The sequence below is a fragment of the Poecilia reticulata genome, linkage group LG1, assembly GCF_000633615.1.
Source record: "Poecilia reticulata strain Guanapo linkage group LG1, Guppy_female_1.0+MT, whole genome shotgun sequence".
Taxonomy (NCBI): Eukaryota; Metazoa; Chordata; class Actinopteri; order Cyprinodontiformes; family Poeciliidae; genus Poecilia; species Poecilia reticulata.
Window position 1 is genome coordinate 28,942,479 of NC_024331.1, and position 25,088 is coordinate 28,967,566.

Consider the following 25,088-nt stretch of genomic DNA (forward strand, 5'->3'; position numbering starts at 1 on the left):
AAAATAGGAAAAATTAGTTTTCACATTTTACAGGGATGACCCACCGTAACAACTATCAGTCACATTTGAAACATTTGCTGTGGCTTCTCGAAATAATTTACTTATTTTTGATGTTTGTCAATAAAAGTGTGTTTAATTGTTGTCAAAGTTATTTTTCAATGCAGTTTACGGTTTAAACATGTTTGTGCGGGTTAGTAGTGTAAGCGGAGGGATATATTAGTGATAGCTAGCAGCCAACATAACGAGTCACACTGTAGCTCGACTGTGCGTAGAAAGCTTCCGCCGCAGCAGTTAGATCCTCATCCGTTACAGGTCTTACGAAGATACATTTCCTTAGGGCTAATTATTTTCATTTTAAAACATAATTATTCAAAAATCCACGCACATATGTTTTATCCAGAGCATGAAACGTGCCCGTTAACACTCGGTAGAGAAACGTACAAAGCGGTGCAGCGACACGGCCGAAGGTGCGGCGAGTACGGGACCCGCAGCCGAATCCGTCCCGCTCCAGCTGACGTATTTATCGGGACACAGATCGTTAAAGATCAAATTTAGTCGCAAAAATGCCGGGGATGATGGACAAAGGCTCCGAGTATTTGGGGAAAGGTCGGTCAAACGGGACTAAAAGTCCGTCCAACGCGTCTAACGGACATTTTTCTGACGAAAGCGGCAGCGACGACGAACATGGTGAGTGGTAGCCTCGAACACCCTGCTCACTGTTTGGTTGGTAAAAATGTTTGTCCATCGATTTGTGCAATTACTGTTTTTGTTAATCTTTTGCAGACATTGGAATGCGGGTTGGAGCGGATTATCAGGCAAACATTCCCGAATTTGAGCCCGGTGAGGTTTTTACTGGTGTCCGCCGAGTGACGGATAGGGGTAGCCTCAGTCAATAGACAGGGAACACAGATCGAAGCTGCTTTAAATGAAGCATACTGCAGAGTTTATGCATTGCTTTCAGTCTATTTATTCTGTTAGTTTTGATTAATTATGATACAATAAAGTTAAACAGGCGCAAACATGGACCAAGGCTACCTCTACTTGTCCGGAAACACAATGAATTTAATGAAATTGCTCTTTAATTATCCAAATTTAGGTTTGGTAAGCCTCTTTTTTTTTTTTTTTTTTTTTTTTAACAAAGTGAATGTCACTCATAAAGCCATTCCAGTTACTGATAATTCCCAGTTTAACAGAAAATGATATCATCTTTGAAATTAGTTTAAAACCCTTATTTAAAATAATTGCCTATATTGTGTTGTCATTTCGGAGAATGAAAATCCATGTGAAGAAAAAAAGTTCTAGGTCAAAAATGAAATGTAATATATTCACCATTCATTTCATAGGTATCTTATGCTGAGGTGGGTAGAGTACCCAAAAAATTTTACTCAAGTAAAAGTCAAACGTATCCAAGAAATTGCTCAAGTAAGAGTAAAAAACAATATTCAGTAAAAAAAATAGAAAATAAAAAAAAAGTTACTAGAGTACTGATTAACTGATCAAAACAACAATCATTAAGTATTTCAAAAATTAGACGGACAAAAATATAAAGTCACGTGGGAGTTTTGGTATTTTAAAGATCAAAATGAAAATGGTTTATATAAATAACATAAGTTTTCTTTTGGACAATTATTCCAACGGGCTTTGGATGGTCTGTGGTTATAAGGGTTTTTACTCTGACTTACTTTTGGATAGTTGTTTTGGTACATAACCATGGCAACAAGGTATTGTTTTTACTACTTGAGCAGCTGATTAACATCTGAGTTCAAACCATGAATCATAATGTGCAAGGCTCATATCCCCTACTCCAGCGTCTCTCTTTCTAAAAGCCAGACAGATTTAAAGAGGAGCTGCAAAAGCAAATGAGGTGGATTAGCACCAACAACTAATAGTGTCATCCAGGACGTCTTACTCTGGAATACCGTTTCTGCTGCTTTGATATTGTGCTGTTGGCATGTCATCTCATACAACAAGTCTTAAGTCAGAGGCTTCTTCAAAGCCGCTGCAACCCTGACTGCTACTGGAAAAATGTAATTTCCTACTGGGATAAATTATTTTTTGATTTTTTATCATTTTGATATTACTTTTGATAATTTCAAAGATATTTTTCTTCGTTCTTAAAATTCAAATTAAAAAATACTTTATTGATCAAAAAAGGGAATTAAATATGCATGACTTAGCGATATCAGTATTTTTTAATTTGTTTTTGTTTTCCCCCTTAAACATTAGCATCAAATCAGTGAGGCTTTAAATATTACATCTACTGTAGGTAGCAGCTGCAGAGGAGATTTTTCAAACATTTTTTGTTGTTGTCTGTCCACATTTAGGTTCCATAAAGTACACAGAAAAAGACAGTGGTGGGATGCTGGTATGGTCTCCATATCACTCCATTGTCGACTCCAAATGTAAGTGACACACCTCTCATCCAGATCCTGGGTCACGCCACCAGACCAGACTAACAGTGAGTCTTTCCCTTCACAGTGGATGAATATATTGCTATTGCAAAGGAGAAGCACGGCTACAATGTGGAGCAGGTGAGTCTTTCTACACCTCCATCTCTTACTTTGGTTTGTTACTTCATGCAAAGATAAGGAAAAGGTTTGCTTTTCTATAGAATTGAAAGCTAATCCAAACAACTGCAATTTGCCACAGATTCATCTAATTTCCCACACTACTTAAAGAATACAGTAGAATAGAGTACATACTCTGAACTGGAAGTGTTTCGCGCCACTGATCCACCATTTTGGGAGGCAAAGCTTAGCTGAACCACAAAAAGAAAGTATGCTGACACTCTTGACCAGTGTGCAAGCGAAAGATGCATCAACCAAATTGCTGCTGTCGGGATGAGAAAGAGAATGTGGCTTGTTTAATGTTGTCCGTAGCAACCCTGTAGCATCTGTCATGACGGTTACTGATACCTACCAAGATGGCTGTCAGCTACAAAGTTCCTGGAAATGGGAACATAAATAGAATCTGACTATTTTGTTGTTTTCAATCACATATTAATTGTTTGTTATTTAGCAGGTAAAAAATAAACATATAGTTATCTTTGTATTTTGTATATTGTTTGTGTTGAGCAGGTATTTTGAACGCAACACTTTTGATGAATAGTTTTCTATTTCAAGAAAAAGGGTACAGATAATGGGTAGATATGGTTATTTCCAATTGAACATGCTACATAAGCTTGAAGGAGGTCTAACCAGGCTGGCAAACATGTCAGCCAACATGCTAACAATAGGTTTCAGTAGCATAACTTCTATTTATTTAATATGTAGGGAAATGGTTGCCGGATCTGCCGTTGGCTGACACACTGCGTCTGTGTTTGTGGATTTTTATTCAGGCTCTTGGTATGCTGTTCTGGCACAAACACAACATAGAGAAGTCCCTGGCTGATTTGCCCAATTTCACGCCTTTCCCAGATGAGTGGACCATTGAGGACAAGGTTCTGTTCGAACAGGCTTTCAGCTTCCATGGGAAGAGCTTCCATCGCATCCAGCAGATGGTAAACCCCCATCGAAGCTCTGTTAGTCTTCATCTGTGCTTCAGGTTTCATGTTCTTCAGACTTATTGTAAATATATATATATATATATATATATATAAACTACTGTATAAAGCTTGGACAAAAAGAATTGTGCAGCAAAGTTAGTTTTTCTAACAGGCCTAGACGCACATCTATCAAAGAAAACATCTAAGTATAGGTTGCAGAAATGATGCAAGGAAAGTGGGGAACCAGTCAGAAAAGAAATCCTGAATGATCGTGATCGGCGATGATTTAAACATTTGGTGAATTTAAGGCTGTGTATAAGCTAAGCAATTACTTCTCTTTAAAGGAGCATTAAATGTCGCTTTAATGTTGTAATTTAACACAGATTGGCATCTAAATGATGACTACATTTATCCTCTGTGTTAAAATAATAACTGTGTCGAGGAAGGGTTGTTTTGGCACTACATGTATAATCCTGTTCTGTTTCATTCAGTTACCAGACAAATCCATCTCCAGTCTTGTCAAGTACTATTATTCGTGGAAGAAAACGCGCTCCAGAACGAGTCTGATGGACCGGCAGGCCCGCAAACTGGCTAACAGGAGCAACCAGGACGACAGGTGATGCTCACTGACTCGACTATCATATTACTGTTTGTTAATGGAGCTGATCAGTTTGACTTCAAGTAAAAATGTGAAAATCTGCTAAGTCCCCCTTAGCTCTTTGATTAGCTGATTCAGAAGGACAAATCTAAAGTTATTTAAATCTATTATGACTTCTTTCTGTAATCCACAGTTACTTTTTTTTATTCAAACACCTGATAATGTAATTCTTTAGACTCTGTAAATGATTTAAAGATATCAACTGTTAGATTCCCAAAATATTTGCTCATGCTAACTACATACAAACCACAAGGCTCCTCCAAATGTCTTGTCGCCTATAGCAACCATGATGTCACTAAATATAAGATGGTAAACGCAGAGGTTGAACTCTTGCTGACTTTTTTTTTAAATTAATGAAATAATTTGAATAATTACTCTTTTGCAGAAATTATATTTAAAACATGTCTGTACAAATGACAAAACTATAACGACACAACTGATAAAATGTTTGCAGATTTTAGTACACTTATATTTAAAACTGTACTCCTGTCCTGTTTATTTGAACAAATATGTCAAGTTCGGCACACAGTGAATGGATAAGATAAACTGAGAAAAGAAGCTCAAATTGAAAGGAGTCTTTAAATTTATACAGCCATTTTCCTTATATTTTACATAAACTCTGAGAAAAATATGCAAATTTTACGCAAATAATTTTGAATTATATTCCTCAGAAAAATCCATGAAGAGGTGAATCCACAGATACGTGACTGTAAACAGCAAATTCCTTCAACTGAGTTTAATTTTTGAGTTTTTTAACAATTGACTAAAAGTAAAAAGAAAAAGAAAAGTTAATTGTTGTTCCTTTGTTTGACCATGGTGGTGTATTAAGACAACAGGGACAATAGTGTGACCCTAAGATAATAGGGTCACACTAAGACAATAAAAAAAAAGTACGAGAAAAAAATTATATTACGAGAATAAAATTGTACAATGGTAAAGTCATAATATGTTGAGAATAAAGTTATAGAATGATAAAAATAGTCAAAATATTAGAATAAAGTCATATTTAAATTTTTTTGTAATATGACTTGATTCTCAAAATATTATTACTTTATTCTCACATTGTTACAACTTTATTCTCACATTACAGCATTATTGTAATTGTTTTACTTTATTCTAGTCATTTCATTATTTTCTTTTTCTTTTTTTTGTATTTGACAAACCTTATCAGTTAGATTCTTTACTCGTTGTTTCATGAGGTTTCTGTCTTTGTTGTTGCAGCGAGGAGGAAATGGAGGAGACCAATCATATTGAGGCGAATGACAGCGACTATGATCCGAATAAAGACGCCAAGAAAGAGGTGAGCCCAAACGATTCGGGCTAGAAGTTGATGCACATCGTTCTTGTTTAGATTTCTGTATTTATGAATTAACTATGTTTGGCCTTCAGAGTGGACTTCCTGGTTGTTTTTTTTTTTCAGTGTATATGCTATTTGGTTATACTGATAATCCATATATGTATTAAAATAAACACCTTTTTTTTTTACTTACTGATTTTACTTAACTATAGCAATAATACACGTATCATAATATTTTTAATGGGATTTATAAAGATTTCAGTGTTTAAAACTCATTTTATCTTCACCTTAAATTTGTGTTTTTGCAGTGTAAGTTACACAAAATATTTTACTTACGATATGACTCAAGTACTTCTTTCTGCCTCAGTATTCTTTTTCCCAGTACTTAAAGCCATTTATTTGCTAATCTTCTGCATCATTTTCCCTCCAGAACCAGGCCGAGTTGGTGGTGCCGGGCACTAAGCCGGCGTTAGGGCGACGTGAGCACCAAACCCTGCAGCACCGACACCACCAGCGCTCCCGCTGCCGCCCCCCCAAAGGCATGTACCTCACCCAAGAGGACGTTGTGGCTGTATCCTGTAGTGCCTCTGCTGCTAACACACTCCTTCGTCAACTGGACATGGAGCTGGTGTCCCTTAAGAGACAGGTAGAGGGCGCTGCAACTCACTCTTCTCCAACCTCCACTGGTTTCTCATGGTGGGGTAAATTAAATATCAGCCAATAATGTTGGCTTTAGATTTAGTTTCATGTCATATTTGAGACACCTTTACTGCTGCCTCAGTGTGTGACTTATTTTATTAACAATCTGCCTCTGTTAAAGGGGCATTTATTATACTGTTTATCATTTATCCTGAAAAATTATCATCATAAGAATTTTGATTATTCCAATTAATGATGTCAAATAAAAAAATAAGGCTGCGACAGTACTAATTAAAATGTTATTGTTATTATTATCCCCAGGAGCACATCAATAGGTATTAGTAAAATCAAAAATATGATTAAATGTGGTTTTGGTGAGCATCTTGGGGATATAAATCACACTTGTCTTGGTAAATGGCAACCTGAAGAACACCGTTTCCACTGAGAATGTTTTCAAAAACAGTATTTGGCAACAATCAGCTGTGCAAAACGCCTGGGTGGACCTAGTCTTTGAGACGCAGCTCCTCCTTGGAGCTGCAGTTTCCAAGCTTACACCTTATGGAGCAGCCCTCCAACTCGGCTCCTTCAGACTAGCCAGCAGCAATTAGTAAACACCTGGTGCAACTGCGCATCTGCTGAGCTTATTATACGAGCTACTTCTAAGTGAAACGCTGGTAAAAACTTTGTTAAAGAGTTAATAGAGGAACCAAGTAGTGGTGACTTATTCTTAAAGAGACATAGGTCCAATTTCAGCACCTATAATTGTAAAGTCAAATTATTTTGGAGTGATGTTTGATGTTTGTAGCATTTTACAACAACTGAAGTTAACATAGTGTCTTGATGGTGCTATAAAGTGGCACTATGTTAAACACGGAGAAAGAGTCAAAGTAACTTTTCTGTGTTTCTGTTTTGCTCTTCAGGTCCAGAATGCTAAGCAGATGAACAGTGGACTGAAACAGCTGTTGGATTCTGGGATTGAAGAGTACAGACTGACTGAGGTAGTAAACACATCCCCAACCTCCAGATGAAACAATCACATTTAAGTCCATTCATTATTTAGTTATGTTTTTATTTTGTAGTCCAACCAGAAGGTGAACGCCCGCTGGACCACAGACGAGCAGCTGCTGGCAGTTCAAGGTGAGCTTCATCTCCTTAAATTACAGCACTTAATAAAAGGTCTAAATAAATAAACCACATGATTAGACATGAGCTGCTTTAATGGGGCTGACTGTAAATTCTCTGTTCGGTCCGAGTAAAAATGGCGTTTGTAACTGTTAAGTTGGGATCAATATTCAGATTTATAGGGTTTAAAGAACTTGGATCTTTTCTTCTAAAAGCTAGGTTTATATGGCGTAAAATGGCTGAACAGCAGCATTTGAGGCTGGGGCAGCATCTTCTCCCACACAAGAGCAATCGGCATCGGCGTCCCACAGGGGTGTGTCCTCTAACTTAAAATAATAATAATAATTTGAACATAGGCCACATGATGTGATGTGAAATTTTTAAACAAAAAGATGTTTTATCTTTTAACAAAATATGTACCGCTAACATTCATAAGTATTTAACTAGGGCTGCAACTTACTGTTATTTTAGTTATTTAATCAAACTAAAACATCAAGACGGTGTAAATTTGATATGTTTTGGTTTTTATAAACTAGTTAAAAATTAGTTGGCAAATGTATATTTTTAAATTTTTATTTTACAGAATTCAAACTGGGTGAAGTTAAAACTGACAATTGAGAAGTTCTGAGTAGAATACAGTTACGCAAAAATACGTTTTTTTCAATCTTAAGTACAAAATGTATATATTACTAACTTTAATAAAACATCATCCTGGCATTTTGTTTCTTGTTGGCGCCAAACATGACATCTCTGCAAACTTCTACAAGCAATTTCTGGGTTTTGTTGTTTTTCCTTATCTGAAAGTGGTGTGAAGGCAATCCTACAGTCTTCTTAGAGCATTTCATCAATTCATCTTTTCTTCTACATCAATGGTTTTAAGGCAGATCGCAGCAACAGTTCGTTTTTTTTTCTGCAGGAGTCAGGAAGTACGGCAAAAACTTTCAGGCCATCGCTGATGTCATTGGGAACAAAACCGTGGGTCAGGTGAAAAACTTCTTTGTGAACTATCGCCGGCGGTTCAACCTGGAGGAGGTGCTGCAGGAGTGGGAGGCGGAGCAAGGAACGCAGGCTCCAAATGGAGACAGCGCCAACTCAGGCGAAGAGGGGAAGAACAGTTCGACCACTCCTTCAGGGAAGAGCACCGATGAGGAAGACGAGGAGGTGAGATTTTTACCTTCACTTTTAAATTTAAAGGTGACCTATTGTGGTTCCTTGAACAAATTAGGATAGATTTATGGGCTAAACAAAACATATTTATTACATTTTTGGTACAAAATCATTCTTAGATGATGAATCTTGGTCTGCTCAGCTCTTTCAGAACGAGCTGTTTCAGAGGGTCTTGTCACTTTAAATCTTGATAAGCTGCTACTGGCCACGCCCCCAACTCAATATTTACATTCGCATGTGGTTCCTGAATTGTAAGTCAATAACAAAGCACTTGCAGTGCAAAAACACAAAATCTCACCACATATTTTTGGTCTTGTTTCTAGTGTAAATATCTTATTACACTTGAAATAAGACAAAACTTACAAGTAATTTTCAGCAAGATATAGGAGCTTATTTTAAATCAATAATTTCTTAATATTGTTTTAAAAAGTACTTGTTCCAATGGCAGATTATTTCACTAATAACAAGACATTTTTAAATGTTATAAGTGAAATAATGTACTAAATGAACTAGTACTTTTTTTTATCAGTACTAAGAAATTATTGATTTAAAACGAGCTCTTAAATCTTGCTGAAAAGTTAGTAGGTTAGTTTTGTCTTATTTGAAGTGTACTAATATGTTTTTATTAGAAACAAGACCAAAAATACTTGGTGAGATTTTTAAGATTTTGTTTTTGCAGTGTGTCTTTTCCAGCAGCCATTGTTCAGCGCATACAACGGTAAAACCAGCTGACCAAACATGCTGGAGCTCTGCTTGGGTTGCTAGGTAACGGGGCTCGGTCTCACTGGGGTTGCTAAGTAACCCCAGTGGAAAGTGACGTACTGCCAAAACAACGTCTTGGTCTGTTTTGAGGAGCAACAGAGACCCAAATGGAAGTATCAAAACGTAAAAAAATAAGTGAACTTTTGTGTTTTCTCATGGAAGTAAGAACCTATGAGCTGTTTCTTTTAGATTCTTTCCTTCCAGAAAAACTAATTATCTCAGAGTTGGCCATCATTTAAAGTAACTTCCTTTTCCTCTCTGCAGGGTCAGGTCACCTCTTCCGGTGCATCGCCTGCTGCCTCCTCTTCTTCAGCTCAAAATCCCGTGACCTCCAATGCTTCCTCCTCCCTCCACCAGCCGCCTCCGCTCCTGAGGCCCTCTCTGCCAGCCACGCCGTCGCTACACCGCCAGCCTCCACCGCTCCAGCAACAGGCTCGCTTCCTGCAGCCTCGAACCACTCTGCAGCAACCCCCGCCCCTCATCCGACCCTCCAACCCCATGCCGCCACGCCTCAACCCGCGCCCCACTCCCGTAAACCTGGGCAGCAACGCCGCTGGCCCGGGCCAGAGCTCCGCCCAGCAGCCCGCTGGCATGGCCATCCACCTGTCAGACACGCCGTCGTCGTCGTCCGTCCACTAAGTACCTGCACATCTCTCTAAGAAGCAGTGGAAAGTAGTTTATTTCCCTTCAACACATTGGTAAAAGTACTGAAAGTCTCACATCAGCGTTCTAGAATATCCCAAAAATGTTCATATGGTGTTTTTCATGTAAGAGGATTAGAACCACTGAAAAAAAGAAAAAAAAAACATCAGACTTTAATGAATGGCTGAGTGAATTAATTTGTCTCTCTACTCATGTAGAATAAAATTACAGCCAAAAAGAGCCAAAAACGGTGAAAACAGGGTGAATATGGTGATATTTACAATTATATAAATATGTAAACCACAGGATATTAAGGCCATTATGGATAGAGAAACAAAATTATTACATTTCTGCAAAAAAACTGAATAGAAAAAACAAGAAAATTTCTGATCTTGACAGGTTGAAAATTGATAGACAAACTAGGAAATTTGAAGATCAATCTTAGAAATTTTCTAGAGTATACGAGGACATTTCTGAGTTTGGAAAGTTCAAAATTTGCTAGGAAAATTTTTTTTTGATTAATATAGGAGATTTTTGAGGAAAAAATTTGTTCCAATAGTCTAAGACTTTTGAGTTTGAAAAGTAAAAAAATGTCACGTATTTTCTTGAAATTTCTAAGATTAAGCTCAAAATTTCAGTTTTCTTTCTGTAAAATGTTTGACTTCCAGAGATTTTTTGGCATTTTTATATTTACAATGGCCATGAAATATTATATGGAGAATTCTGACATTCAGATTTCTGAGATCCAAAGTCAGAATTGTTCCTTCCCCCTCCCCCCTTTTTTTTTTTAGTGGTCCTAATCCTCTTCCTTAATTTTTCAACATTGCAATGTGGAGGTTTCTTATTCCCAGATCTTGAATGCAACATGAATTGGGAAAAGAAACTTTGTCATAAATCTGACGTAGAGATTTGTAATCCATGAAAATTATCTGAGGTTCAGCCTTGTGTTGAAGTGCATGTGCCTTAAAGTGCACAAGGTGCTGCCTGAAAAACTGGTTCAAATTATTCAGAGATTTCTCAAAAAATATTCATCTATCTTATTATTTTTCTACCCCTGTTTTGCTCTGACCCAGTCAACTGGAAAAATATGTAGTGCATATATGTATATACTGTTATTTATTAGATTATCCATTTCCCTCCTCTGATTTAAACCTAATTTCATGATAATGTAGTTTTAAGTCACCAAAGATGCTTGTGTTAATTGAAAGTATTCCTCCCCTGCTCTCAAAAACATATTTTCTGAAAGATAAGAAAACCAAACCCAACATTTTCCCCTGGCAGCTCATAGATAAATGAATTAACTGTGTGGTTAACTTGTTCTAAAGTCTTTAATTTAGTCACAATGCCCCAAGTTTAGCATGAATGTTATTTTTTTATATAAACCATCCTAATTGCGAAACCTTGCTATTATCTTTTGCAGCTAATTTAACCGCAATGTGTCAAATTCACTAAGATTTTTCAGACTTATTCACTCACACCTTAAAATTAAAGTTGTAGTGAAAAGAAAGTAAAGCCTCTTTTAATCTGTGCGTTTCAGGACATGATAAATGATAAACGGGTTCTAAATTTACTTGAATCTAACCTCATTCCTACAAAATACCAGGTATTTGTCTTTACATTTGCTGCAAATGCTTTAGTACAGTTGAAGTAAGAAAAAAAAAACTTGGAAGTAACTTTTTATCAGGATAAACATTATTTTAAGTCAATAAATCCTTAATATTAATGAGAAAGTTCTAGTTTCCCTGGCAGATTATTTCATTCACAGCAAGACATTTTCTCCTGTTGTAAGTGAAATAACCTGCAAGTGAAAATAGTATTTTTTTTATTTCATTTGATCAATATTAAGGAATTATTTACTCAAAACAAGCTCCTATGTCTTGCTCAAAAGTTACTTTTTGTTAGTTTGGTCTTATTTCAAGTGTACTAATTAATCCCAAACGATATTAATGCTAAAAATACTTGGCTAGAATTTGTATTTTCACAGTGTAGATATTTATATTTCTTTCCCCAAAAAGTCATGTCACAGTTGTGGATCTAAATGATTTTTATCTCACTGGACTAAGAGTGAAAATTGCTCTTTGGATTGTACATTTTGCAGACCTTTTACGATTAATTTGCTCTTGCAAAGATGGGCAACTTTAATTTTAAAAAAATCCTTTTTTTTTTTTAAATAAACATCCTAGTTTTAGAGTGATTAATTACTTCTATTGTCTTGATCGTGCCTTTATAATTTTTCAGAAATTGATATCCAGGAACAATTTCTTCAGATATTTCACCAGAAAATGACCCAAACTTGCTGATATTCAGGTAATTTTCTCTGGTAAATCTTTAAGGCCAAAACGCCACGATGGAAAACTTTTGCCATGTAGATGCTAATAAAATAACACCTGAGTTTAGAGTTAAATAATTTTAGAACCTGTTATTTGTCAGATAAAACCAGTGAGGTGAAGGAGGGTGTACTTTCTTTTTACCAGGACCTTACCTCAGCGGGGAGTTGTTTGTACATACTGTTGTATTACTGTTATGATGACCAATGCACGCTACGCTGTAAGATGTTGGTAGGACTCTAAAGTGCTGTTTTTTGTGTCTGCAACGTCCGTCTGTTGATTTTCTATACTTTACTTACTCTAAGGATCCTACTGAACTCTTTATTACACTGCAAAAACACACAATCTTAAGTAATTTTACTCTAGTTCCTAGTTTCAAAAGCTTAACATTTCCACCGTAATAAAATTAAGACAATTATGGAGCTAAATTGGGGCCATAAAGTTTGTTCACAAGTCAAAAAAAATATGAAACTGAAAAAATAAAAAATTCAAAACTTTCAGATTAAAAGGTTTTTTCCATTTCAAATATTTTTTGTTTTTTGAACAAACTTCAAGGCCCCAATTTAACTCCACAGATATTCATTCTTTAATACTGATGAAAAAGTACTTGTTCCACTGGCAGATTAATTTACTTTTAACACATTTGTCCCATTTTATAAGTGAAATAATCTGCCAACAAAGCTAGTTCTTTTTCAATTTTAAGGAATTATTTACTTAAAACAAGCTCATATTTCTTGATTAACTTAATTTTAAGTAAGCTTTGTCTTATTTCAAGTGACTTGAGATATTTGCTGTAAAATCTAGACCAAAATTACTTGGTAAGATTTTGTGTTTTTGCAGTGTATCTACTTGTTTGCAGTTTGTGGTTTTCAGCTCCTGTGGTTCCATCTTTAAACTCTGCCTTTAATTTAATTAGAAAAATGCCTCCTAACATCGCAATAAACAAGATAGAAACCTGTTTAACTTTCAGGCGATTTATAGGAAAATATAACGTTTTAGCATTATTTTCAGACTCAGTAGCTGAAGAACTCATTTATTTTCCATCAGTTAGATCTGCCTAGGACACTAAAGTTTCACAAAAAGCCTGTGATTAAATTACAGTTTTTACTCCTGTGTTTTTCACTAACTGAACGAAACGGAACCACTTTATCATCCTTATGTGAGTATTTAGTTTGGAAATTATTTATAGTCCTTTTGTAATACCAGTTTGGATTTCATGTAAAGCTAATCATTGTAAAAATGCTTGTTTTTGTTTTTTTTGTACCTGTGTATCATGATTGACGTTTAATGTAACTAGAATCATATGAAAGGTTGTATTTTCATCAGAACTTTGACCTTTGATGTGAAGCCACTTTGTTTTCTCTCTCTCGAGTTGAACTTGACAGTTCTTAATAAACATTTTATTTTAAAAAGTCTTGATTTTATGAAAATATTTTTGTAATTTCCATTTTTTAAGCTCCATCACAACACACCCATCAGGTTAGGATTGTGGTTTTTACTGGGTCATTGCAACAGTTTCAACATTTGATAAACAGCAAAGATGCACTTCGTTTTTCCACAAATAGTTAAACCCAAAATGTTTAGCTCTTTTTTTTTTTATATTCAACCACAGTTGTTTTCTGATTATAATAGACAAATACACCTCTCAAAAGATATTAAGACAATATATGTTTTATTTACATTTTAACCAAAACAACATGCCGAAATTATTTATACACTGCTCATTAATCAATTATTCTTACTGGGATGCTCAAAAACGTCTGTAATATTTTTAAACCAGAAGAAACATTAAAAATGGAGGAGGATAGGACATATCTGTGGGCTTTATGAGCAAATTATTGTGAACAAAATTATTCTTAGATAATTTGCATCAACTTAGAAAGTTGTTCTGTTTTAGGGCGTCTTGTCACTTTAAATCCGAATAAGCTACTGCTGGCCACGCCCCCAAACTCAACGTTTACATTCGAACATGGAAATGGCTGCCAACAGATGCGCAATTATACAACCATACATCTTTGAAAAGCAGAAGAAGGCCCTCCTGCACATCCAACAAGAATACAGCAAGTAGTTTCTGGATAGTAAGCCAACAACAAAACACTTGTCTTTCCCAGCAGTCATGGTACAGCGGTAAAACCAGCTAGAATGCGCTGGAACTTAGCTTGAGTTGCTAGGTAACGGGGCTGGACTTGGTTGGGGTTGCTAGGTAACGGCCCATGGAATGTTACTTTACATTAATGGCTCTGGAATAATTTTTGGCTCAGCGGTAGTTTTTACATTTGGTCTTCATCTCAGTTAATTAAAAACAGAGAGAACATCGAACGGGTCATTGTTTATACATTTATAATTTTATAAACAATAATAATATAAATAAAAAATATGAATCACCATTCCTTTTTCGGAACAGTTCTAGTTTGTGTTGCCTATTTTTGCTAGCGTCATATTTCGTAACCCAGGTATGCAGCAGATATCATATACAACCAAAGGAACAACAAAAAAGTTACACACAAAACCTGTTTAATCATAGAAACGTTGGCTGGGCCAACCTATTTTAAAATATGACAGTGTTACAATAATATTAAAGCCAGGGTTGTTAACTGACCACTTCTGTCTCAAGCTGGTTTGCCCTAAAAGCCCATATCTTATGTTGGTGTATTACTGTACAGAATCAAACATTTCAGCTGTTATTTGCATTACTTGTCGGTTCTTGTGTTTAAAACAGTTTTCAGCTGCAGCTTTTAGCCAGAGGATTATTTTTGCTGCCCTTCTTGCTGCCGTCAGTATTAAAATAAATCACAAGCATTCTTTGCTCTCTGTTTATATTCAAACATCCTTCAATGGTTTCTTCTGACATTTTGAAACTCTGATTCAAATCTGCAGCTGGTGAAAACAAGGTGTGACCAGAAACTGAAGTAGTGCGTCTCTTCATCGCTCGCATTTTTTTAAATTTATTAATTTATTTAATGTAGAAGCATGCAGACATCATATAAAACACTTAAAAAATAAAACAAACTCTTCATCCTTCTCAGGTTGAGAAGTTAAATATCTCTCCTACAGGTGTGTTTGTGATAACCATCTAGATTCTGGGTCACAGGTGCGTGGAGGTTGAGAAGCAGAGTTTAATGGTGAAGGGGTTGGAGCTGCCTGCAAGTCAGAGAGAAACGGACGTCTTAAACAACGCGCCTCGCAGTCAAGAAAAAAGAAACGAGACGTTTATTTATTTATTCTGATCTCTGTGCCACTTACCAGCTATTCTAAACTGGTGGTGGTTGAGCACGATCAAAGCTTCAACAGCAGCGGTTTTACAGTCAAACTCCAGCAAACCAGAGAGAGTCTTAGAGCTGGCTGTAAAAACAAGAGAAAAAAGTCTGACTGTCACATATTTACAGCTTTTTAGAGTCACTACACTGCAAAAACATTACCAATTATTTTTGTCCAGTTTCTAGTGCAAAATATCTTAGTGTACTTGAAATAAGACAAGCAAGGTATATGAGCTTGTTTTAAGTCAATAATTATTTAAACTGTTGAAAATGTACAAGTTCAACTGGCAGATTATTTCACTTATAGCAACGTATTTTTCCAATATTATAAGTGAAATAAACTACAACGGCATATTTGGGCCATTGTAGGCACAAAAAAGCAAGAGTACATTTACATCAAAAGGCTAAGATTAATATCAGAAAGTTCTAGAAAAACATGGGAATTTCTGAGTTTGAAAAGTCGGAAATATGCCAGAAAAAAAATCTATTGTTTAGATTAATCGCAGAAATATTCCAGAAAAAAATCTTCAAAAATTTAAAAGTATCAAAAGTTGAACATTTTTGACTTTTGGAACTCAGAATTTTCCATAATTCTTCTAGGACATTTCTGAGAATAATCACAAAATGTTGGAAGTTTTTTTTTTTTAAGAAAAATGTCAAATTATGTGGCTTAGAAAATTCCTTGTTTTTTGGTTTTAATTTACTCTTTTTTTCTACCTACTTTTGCCCTTAACTGTCACCATCATAATCTGCCGGTGGAGGTAATAAATGTTTATCAATATTAAGGAGCATCACTTAAAACAAACTCCTTCACCTTGCTGAAAAGTGAATTTTCTCATTGCAAGTGTGCTGAGATATTTGTAGTAGAAACTAGACCAAAATTACTTGGTAAGATGTTCAGTTTTTGCAGTGCATGAGTGCTTTTAACTCACGTTTGGCGTCAAAGACCTTATACTTGGTGAAGGCAGGAGCGTTGTGTTCAGAACAGAACTGAACGGAAACAGAGAGGAGAGATCATGTTTTTTTTTTTGGTGAATAAAGGACATTTTTACAAATAAAAGCAGCGTTTGATCTGCTTGTCCTCACCTTTAGCAGCTGCTGCTGGTTGAGGGTGGGTGGGGCGTTGTAGAAGTGCAGCACAGCGGTGGGCGGCTGGATGATGTTTCTGTGGCTGTGCGTGCTGCTGAAGCGATTGTTCCTGGTCAGACTGAAGTCCTGGTAGCTGCTGCTGCCGTCGGCCAGTTCAAACACCTGACTGGGAATCACTGCCTGCTGCCTGGACACACTGGGAAGGGACAGACGGATGTCAAAACCAAAAACGGACATTTGAAGAATGTGAGATAATATCACCCTGCGAAAACAAAAAGTGTAGTTGGCCTAGTTTATTGTGCAAACATCTTAGTGCAAAACTAACACACAGTACAAGTAACTTTTCAGCAAGACATAGGAGTTTGGTTTAAGTTAAATGTTTCTTAATATTGATGAAAAGCTACTTGTTCCAGATTATTTCACTCATAACATGGTAAAAATGTTTTGTTAGAAGTGAAATAATCTGCCAATTGTTGACTTTTTTGTCAACATTAAGGAATTATTGACCTAAAAGAAGCTCCTGTTTCTTGCTGAAAAGTATCTTGAAAGTTAGTTTTGTTTTATTTCAAGTGCACTAAGATATTTAAACAAGAAACTAGACCAACAATATTTGATAATATGTGGCGACAACATTGTGTTCTTAATATTTTTCTATCAGCACAGTAAGATATTTTTATATGAAAAATTACTGCAAAGTAAATTATGTCAATAATGAATATATAAATCAACTGCATTGTTTAAAGCAACCAGGATTTTTACTTTTTTGTTAAATTTTAATCTTTTAAAGTCTTTAGGTGGAATGGCTGAAAAGGATGGTTGACCTTTGATGTCTTATGTGAGGTGGAAATTGCAATTATGAGTATTTTAAAATTCTGAGTGGATCCTGAGTGGGTCTCGTTCTCACCAGACGTTTAGTTTCTTCCCAAACACCTTGGTACCGTTGAGGTGGGTCACAGCACGATCCACTGCGTACTCATCCGCCATCTCCACCAGCGCCGTTCCAGGAACGCTCTTCATAAACTTCACCTGTGAACACCACCAGATAAAACACTTTCTAAGGCCAAGATGTGAATAAGAACAGATAAAACAAAAATACAGATAAGTAGTATTTTTATATAACATGGACGTCTAGGGTTGAAACAGTAATCGTGTTAAAAAGATTCAAAATATTTACAACAAAACAAACAGTTAAAGTTTCAGTATGTCACTTTTATACTTTTATAATTGATTGATTGATTATAATAAATATTTTTTTTACATATTTGTTTGTTGTCTACAACAGTAACTGCCTTCTCCCAGTGCTAACTAGAAACAACCAATCAGAGACAGGAGGCGGGTCTTAGCGTTGTCAATCACCCTCTCCCCCTTTCTCTGCTGTGCTACAGATAACACAGCTTGTCATGAATGTTAAAGCTAGTTAGCTTAGTCACCGATGATGTTCCTGTAAAACTAAGTAATTTCTCCATCATTAGCACATTTAGCAGTGAGTACATGGTGGATTGACAGCACTAAGCCCCGCCTCCCGACTGATTGGTTGATTTTGATCAGGAGTGGTGTATTTCTTCAGACAGTAATAGAAGCTCAGGAAGAAAATGGAGATCGATCTTTTCACTTTTTGATAATTTTTTATAACACTAACAACATTGTGACAGTTACAGAAATATGCTATATATATTTTTTTTCTTTTGTATATAAAAGTTTGAAACTGCATCTTTAATAGAGAAGCGATGTTGAGTTTCAGAAAGAAAGAGACAGAGACCCAATTTCAAAGTCCAATGTTTTTTAGGTCAAGATTGATATATGTAGCATTTTTATTTATTTATTTTAATTAGGTTTATTTGATGAAGACAGACACACATTAACACAGAAAAACTGAATAAAACAACACAATGTTTGTATCACAGTGCTTATAGTGTAAGCTAATTTTCAACACTTATCTCTAGATGGGCTTTTTGAACTGTATATCTAAACTCTATTAAAAAGTGAAATGATAATAATACAACATAATGTTGACTACAAACTGAAGCTACTTGATTTTGCTATAAAAGGCACGATGTTGATGGAAAATACAGGATACTGTCTCTTTAAGCACCCGTAAAACCCTAAAATTAATTAATTAATTTATGTTTATCTTGTTTGTCTCATGAAAAAGATGCTTAATAATAAATAAAAACTCAGACAGACCTTTTCCACGTTGCCGTAGAGACAGAAGAGGTTGAAGAGGCGGCTGCAATTCATCTTGTTGGGATGGAGGCCGCTCACCATGGCGACGGCGCTGGAGGCCAGCAGGCCGGAAGGAACGGTGGAGGAGAAGGTCTTTGGGACGAGCTGCTTGTAGGAAACCAGCTCCGGCACCGGCTCATGGCTTCTCCTATACCGGCTGTTAGGAGGGAGTGGCAGCAGGGGGCAGTGAGGGCCTGCGAAGATGAGCAAAGATAACGAGGGATTTCAAATGAGGAGGAGGAGAAGGAAACGTTCAGGGAGGGAGGAAGAGCGAGAGTCGGTACCGTAGCCGTTGGAAGGATGCTCTCCCAGGATGGCTTGACGCTGCCTTCCCTTCGCCCGATCTGAAACAAACAACAAGAGAAACTTTAAAGCTAAAGACAGGGAGCGCTAACATCACTGTGAAGTATGGAGGAGAGCCTGGAAAAAAATCCAGATCCTCCAAAACTTCAATCTTCAAAAGTTTGAATAATTGATGATATTGATTTCTTGCCCAGCCTGAGTTGAAAAGAATGGACTATTATGACCAATGCAAAGAGAAAAAAGGAAACGTAAATTTCCACCAAAAAACTCTGAAGATTAATTTAAAAAATCTTTCTAAAAATACTATGGAAAAGTTGAAAATTTGCTACAAAAAAAAAATTTTTTTAGATTAATCTCAGAATTTTTCTACAAAGTCAAGAACATTTATGAGTTTGAAAAGACAAAAATTTTAAAACACTTAAATCTTCAAAAACTAAAGATTAAAAGATTAAAAGTCAATTAATCACCCAGCACTGGTTGTAGCTGTGACAGTACACTAAAGCCATTGTAAAGAAAACATTTCTGCCAAAATAATATTAATCTCAGACATTTTAAAAAATTGCTAGAAAAAAAAATAAAAATTTTTAGCTTAATTTCAGAAATTTTCTAGAAAAACCTAGAAGATTTGAGAGTGTGAAAAGTCAAAAATTTTCTGGAAAAATTTTAAGAATAATCTCAGAAATATATTAAGAAACATAAAAATGTATCATTTATTTACATTTTTTACTTTTGAAACAGAAATTTCTGAGATTTTTTTCCTAAACTATTTCTGAGATGAATCTAAAAGTTTCTGAATTTTGTTTTAGCAGATATTTAACTTTTCAAACTGAAACATTTCCTTCAGACTTTGTTGGCAGTAATGTGCTCTTTTTAAAATCTAAAACACAATGCTCCTATTACGCCATCGTAAATGAAGATGAGATTCCACATTATTTTCAATTACTGAAATGATTAAAAAAAAAAACTATTTGTTGACATTACAAAAACACAGAGAGCAAAGTAAACAAGGCTGAAACATCACTACTTATATTTAATTTCTACACGTACAAAAAACTCAGTCATCAAATCAAGATACATTTCTGAATACTCACAGAAAATGACAGCAGCCTCATGTGTGTGTGTATGTATAATTGTGTGTGTAAGTATATGTGTGTATGTGTGTGAGCAGAACCGGAAGCTGTCCTACCTCGGTGCAGGAGGAAGGGTTTGGTGTAATCCCAGCTGGAGGTGTCATTGCGGACGACGTTCAGTCTGTTGGGCTGCAGGGGGCGACAGAGCACAGCACCTCTGGGTGGGTGTGTGTGCGTGGGCTTAAGGATGATGATGCATGCATGTGTGTACACCGGGGCGCGTGTCTGCTGGACAGTGTGTGAGTGTGTTTACCCGAGCATACTCGATCTTCAGCGTGCAGCAGCCGGAGTAAATGTCTGCGCCGTTTAGAGCCATTTTGGCTTTCTGAGCGTCTTCCACGGACTGAAATGTTGAGTCGTTTGTTAAGGATGACTCAGCAGAACGACCAGCAGCCAATCGGGAAAGAGAAACAACCGTTTGAGATGCTGGTGTTATTATTATTATTATTATTATTATTATTATTATTATTATTATTATTATTATTATTATTATTATTATTATTATTATTATTATTATTATTATTNTATTATTATTATTATTATTATTATTATTATTTTGACACAACAGCAACACCAAAACAAACAATTTCTTGTTTCTGGTTGTTATGGAAACCATGCTAAGTGAGTGAACCAAACGATGTGACTGTGTCATTACCGTGTTGTTTCCCACACAGAGATCAGCGCTGTGCAGAGGTAATTAGTTCCAGCTGCTGAAAATAGTACCGCCTTACTATAACCCTTAAAGCAAAAACACGCTGTAGGAGCTTAAAAAACAAATGTAAAACATGTTTGTTCTGCTGGTTTAGCTGTTAACTCTCTGTAAAAAGGTTGTCTATGATTCATGACAGGAAGAGAAAAAAAAGAAGAAGAAAAAAGAGAGAAAAAACAAAAGAGTTTGGACAGGGCCATCTCTAGATTTTTTGGGGGCCCTGAGCGGGATGCAGTTTTGGGCCCCCAAGTTTATCAAACCACAATGAAGAGATTTCAAACCCTTTAGATGATCCTCAAAAATGCTACAAAATATTAAGTTTTACAAGCAAAACAGGCGACAGTTAAAATTACACAAATTTAGGTGAATTAAATTGATATAAAACAGTAAGCCATAATACGTCAATAAAAAGTTTTTTGAGTACAGATTGTTCATTCACATGTGACAGTGGTGTCTAAACATTTTACCATGACGGCCAAAGCACTTTTTGACCACAAAAGTAAAATAAAAAGTTTTCTAACATTTTTAAAACAAACCATTACTGCATTTTTTTATATAATTTTGGCTGCTCAATGATCATTTAAACAATTTCAGCTAAATCAAAATGAACAAGTTGAAAGCACTTTTTATGTTATAATATTTTTAAAACAAACTTTTGGTGCATTTTTTTTACTTATTTTAGCTGCTCAATAGTAATCAAAGCTTCTTTAGCTTCTACATTATTGAAATAAACAAATTCAAATGGTAAAGCGATCTGAAGGATATTCCACCATGGCCTGGATGCCGTTGCGTTTGAAGATTACGATGCGCTGGACGTTACCAACAGGATTACACACAGTGTACAAAACATCCTGTAAAAAAAATAAATAAAAAAACACTCTTTAAACTGTTTACTTAACAAAAAACACACACTTAAAGTTTGTCACCAAGTTTTATTCATGTAAATCTAATGAATTTTAATGGTTTTTAGTCATATGACTAAACAACCATCTTTCTTTTGATCCAACAAAATATTTTTCAACTTTTTTCACATTTATGTTTCATACACTGCAAAAACACAAACTCTTATCAAGTATTTTACCTCCAGTTTCTTGTGCAAGTATCTCAGTGCAGTTAAGACAAAACTCACAAGTAACTTTTCAGCAAGATATAGACGTTTGTTTTCAGTCAATAATTCCCAATATTGATGAAAAAGTGCTAGCTGCCAGAATATTGAGAAAAAAGTTCTAAGTTAAATAATCTACCAGTGTCACTAGTACTTTTTATTAATATTCAAGAATTATTTAATGCTGAAAATGTATTTGTAAGTTAGTTTTGCCTTATTTTAAGTGTACTAATATATTTGCACTAGAAACTAGAATAAAAATTATTTGTAAGATTTTGTGTTTTTTGCAGTTTTGCAGCAGCCATTATACAATGCATACAGTGTTAAAACCAGCTATATATCTATATATATTGCATCAATTCTACTTTCTTTAGACATTTAAATTCATGAAAGGCTGATCTAAACTAAATCTGGTTAAATTTAAACGTCCAGATCATTAAGGAAGACTTGAGCCACTCACAGTGCTGATGGGGTACAGCGGGTTCTGGATGGACAGCAGCAGAACCTTGTTTTTGCTGGTCGGGTCGTCCGAGTTGGTGGGTCGGGTGATTCTCTGGCTGGTGGAGAAGTTGAAGAAGGCCTGCTGGTTGGCGATGAAGACAGGCTCGCTGCCTCCGCTCCTCACGCATCGCTCCGCGCTCTCCAAGCTGTCGAACTCCACCAGAGCCTGCCGCTTGAAGGGCATCATCATCACATAACTGAGGGGGAAAATGAGACGGTGAAACACAGACAAACTGGTTCTGTCCACTCAGAAACATGCAATTTGTTGTATTTATCTATAGAAAATATTTAAAATGCATTATATCAAGAGTTGGGTACTAACTAGTTACATTTACTTTAGTACTGTTTTTGGCAAAATGTACCTTATTGTACTATCCACAGTACTTCTTACTTTTACTTTAGTAATATAACTGCACTGTAAAAACACAAAATCTTACCAAGTATCTTTGGTTTAGTTTCTATTGCAAATATGTCAGTACACTTAAGAAGTCAAAAACATTTTAAAGTAACTTTTCAGCAAAATATAGGAGCTTGTTTTGAGTCAATAATTTCTTAATATTGATGAAAATGTGCTGGTTCCACTGGCAGGTTATTTCACTTATAGCAATATACTTTTCCTATGTTACAGGTGAAATAATCTGGCAGTGGAACCGACACTTTTTCATCAACACTAAGGATTTATTTACTTAAACAGAAAAAATACTGAAAAGTTACTTATAAGTTATTTGTGTCTTATTTTAAGTGTATCAAGATATTTGCATGAGGAACTAAATTGGTGAGATTAAGCAGTTCTATTAAGTAATAAGTATTAGCTGTAAAACTTACACCAAACTAACTTCACAAGATGCTCATTTTCATTTTTTGTTATTTTTGTTGTTCGAGTTTTCATAGAATGACTACTTTACTCTCATATTATTATTATTCTTGCATTATTTCAACTTTATTATTGTATTCTCATGATTATAAATAAAAAAATCGTAACCTGATTAATATTCCTATTCAGGGCTGACCTGAACTTGAAGTCCAAATAAAAACAAGCTTTTAAACATGTCAAACAAGATGGCCGCCCTGGTGTGCTGACATCACTTTGAACTGTGGGAACCCAAAAAGTACATTAGTGGAAAAAAAATTCAGATTTTCCAAAAATCTGAATTTTAGTTTTTTTTCTTAAGAACCAAAAATTTTATCAATCGATAAAGTTGATTTATCAGCCAGCCCTAAAGACAGTTAAAGGATTAATTAGTAAGAAGCTAAACAGTTTAGCTTGAGATGAATTTAGGCAATAAAACTAATTTAATTAGATGTTTCCACTAAATTATCCATCCCTGATTAATCACATGTTCACATAGTATGTTAGTGGACTGGATAAAATGAGTTAAAGCAATAATAAAACATATTTAAAGTTAAAAACTACCAGATGGTGCCAAACTTTTCAAGCACTTCCACCAGGTCGGCCTCCACCACGGCGTCACACAATCCTCGGACATGAACGACGGGCGAAGGGGGGATGAGGTGACTGTCCTTCACAAAGAAAAAAAAAGAAATGTTACATTTATAAGGAATAAGACAGCTAAAGATGAACAATAATGTGAAATAGATTTAGCATGTTAGCATTTTCATGACGACGACAATGCAGCCATAAAATCTGTGGAATCATTTCCACAGAAATAATTTTGTTAGAAAAAGTGAAAATGAGATTGCTATGAATGTTTACCCGTTTATAAAGGTGAAAGAGAAACAAAAGATGAAAAAGAAGCAGAGCAACACAGAGGAAATACTTTAATGTCAGAGTAACGGTAAAGAGTACACTGCAAAAACACAAACACTCCCAAGTATTTTTTTTATCTTGTTTCTACTGCAAATGTCTCAGTCCAAATGAAATAAGACTTTCTAAGAAACAAGAATTTCTTCCCATTTTATAAGTGGAATAATAGAACTAGGACATTTTTATTTATATTAAATTATTTACCTAAAACCAGCTCCTCTTTCTTGCTGAAAAGTGTGCTAAGATATTTGTACTGGAAACCAGACAAAAAAATACTTGATAAGATCTTGTGTTTTTACAGTGTAGGTGAAAACAGACAGTTCACCCAAAGACCAGCACTCATATTATATGGTTTGAAGCAAATAAATAAGATTAGAACCAGAAGGAATAATGAAAATAGTGAAGATTTGGTTGAGATTGGAGTTATCGATTATTCTGATGATTAATCGATTAATCAGATAAAATAAAACATTGGCACAATCTACAGATTTGTCTTTTAAACACTAAAGCCTTTTGATGCAATATTAGAAAAGATGTAAGAAGCATATAATTCAATTTTTAAAACTTTTAGCTAAGAAAATACATATTTTACTGCATGAAATACAAATAAATTTGATCCAAGTGAAGCTAAAATTATTCCACTTGACAAGGTTTGACTAAAAAATATCTACATACAAAAATATATCAGAGTATTTTGTTTTGTGTGTTTTTACAGCAACATGTCTGACGTTCCAAGCCACAAAGCAGAGATGGAGGCTGACCGCACATCGTGCTGCAGCCGAAATGTGAAAACTTCACGTCAAAGGTCTGATGAAAACTCTGCACAAGATAAAAAACACAACAGAAAGGACAATGTAGTAACCCGCCCCACCCCCATAACCACACACACACACACACACACACACACA

General features: G+C 35.5%; 2 protein-coding genes and 1 long non-coding RNA gene across 4 annotated transcripts in view; 1 reads left to right on the forward strand and 2 right to left on the reverse strand.

The window, feature by feature from the left end:
- LOC103470836 (uncharacterized) overlaps window positions 1-516 on the reverse strand; it is an 11,931-nt gene extending 11,415 nt beyond the window's left edge. The window contains exon 1 of the long non-coding RNA XR_001777024.1: window positions 442-516. This is a non-coding gene — a long non-coding RNA (uncharacterized LOC103470836). The remainder of the gene's footprint in view (window positions 1-441) is intronic.
- Window positions 180-10,387, forward strand: rcor3 (REST corepressor 3). Of its 2 annotated transcripts, none has more exons than XM_017307201.1 (12): window positions 180-687; window positions 784-840; window positions 2,325-2,402; window positions 2,479-2,531; window positions 3,338-3,520; window positions 3,976-4,100; window positions 5,364-5,442; window positions 5,870-6,085; window positions 6,999-7,076; window positions 7,158-7,215; window positions 8,117-8,361; window positions 9,394-10,387. In XM_017307201.1, exons 1-12 carry the CDS (start codon window positions 564-566, stop codon window positions 9,766-9,768), a joined length of 1,671 nt encoding a protein of 556 aa, XP_017162690.1. In that variant the 5' UTR covers window positions 180-563; the 3' UTR covers window positions 9,769-10,387. The 2 variants fall into 2 exon arrangements, with proteins under 2 accessions (XP_017162690.1, XP_008417747.1); XM_008419525.2 differs by having other exon boundaries at window positions 185-687; window positions 3,338-3,499.
- A 3,366-nt stretch (window positions 10,388-13,753) lies between these two features.
- Window positions 13,754-25,088, reverse strand: part of LOC103470856 (heterogeneous nuclear ribonucleoprotein L-like) — a 19,600-nt gene continuing 8,265 nt past the window's right edge. Inside the window, exons 2-13 of the mRNA XM_008419531.2 lie at window positions 23,830-23,936; window positions 22,375-22,612; window positions 21,575-21,660; window positions 20,354-20,450; window positions 20,157-20,229; window positions 18,952-19,011; window positions 18,629-18,861; window positions 17,349-17,470; window positions 16,442-16,640; window positions 16,288-16,345; window positions 15,342-15,440; window positions 13,754-15,239 (exon numbers count right to left, since the gene is read on the reverse strand). Of these exons, the coding sequence (XP_008417753.1) occupies window positions 15,184-15,239; window positions 15,342-15,440; window positions 16,288-16,345; window positions 16,442-16,640; window positions 17,349-17,470; window positions 18,629-18,861; window positions 18,952-19,011; window positions 20,157-20,229; window positions 20,354-20,450; window positions 21,575-21,660; window positions 22,375-22,612; window positions 23,830-23,936 (1,428 nt within the window). The 3' untranslated portion in view covers window positions 13,754-15,183. The remainder of the gene's footprint in view (window positions 15,240-15,341; window positions 15,441-16,287; window positions 16,346-16,441; window positions 16,641-17,348; window positions 17,471-18,628; window positions 18,862-18,951; window positions 19,012-20,156; window positions 20,230-20,353; window positions 20,451-21,574; window positions 21,661-22,374; window positions 22,613-23,829; window positions 23,937-25,088) is intronic.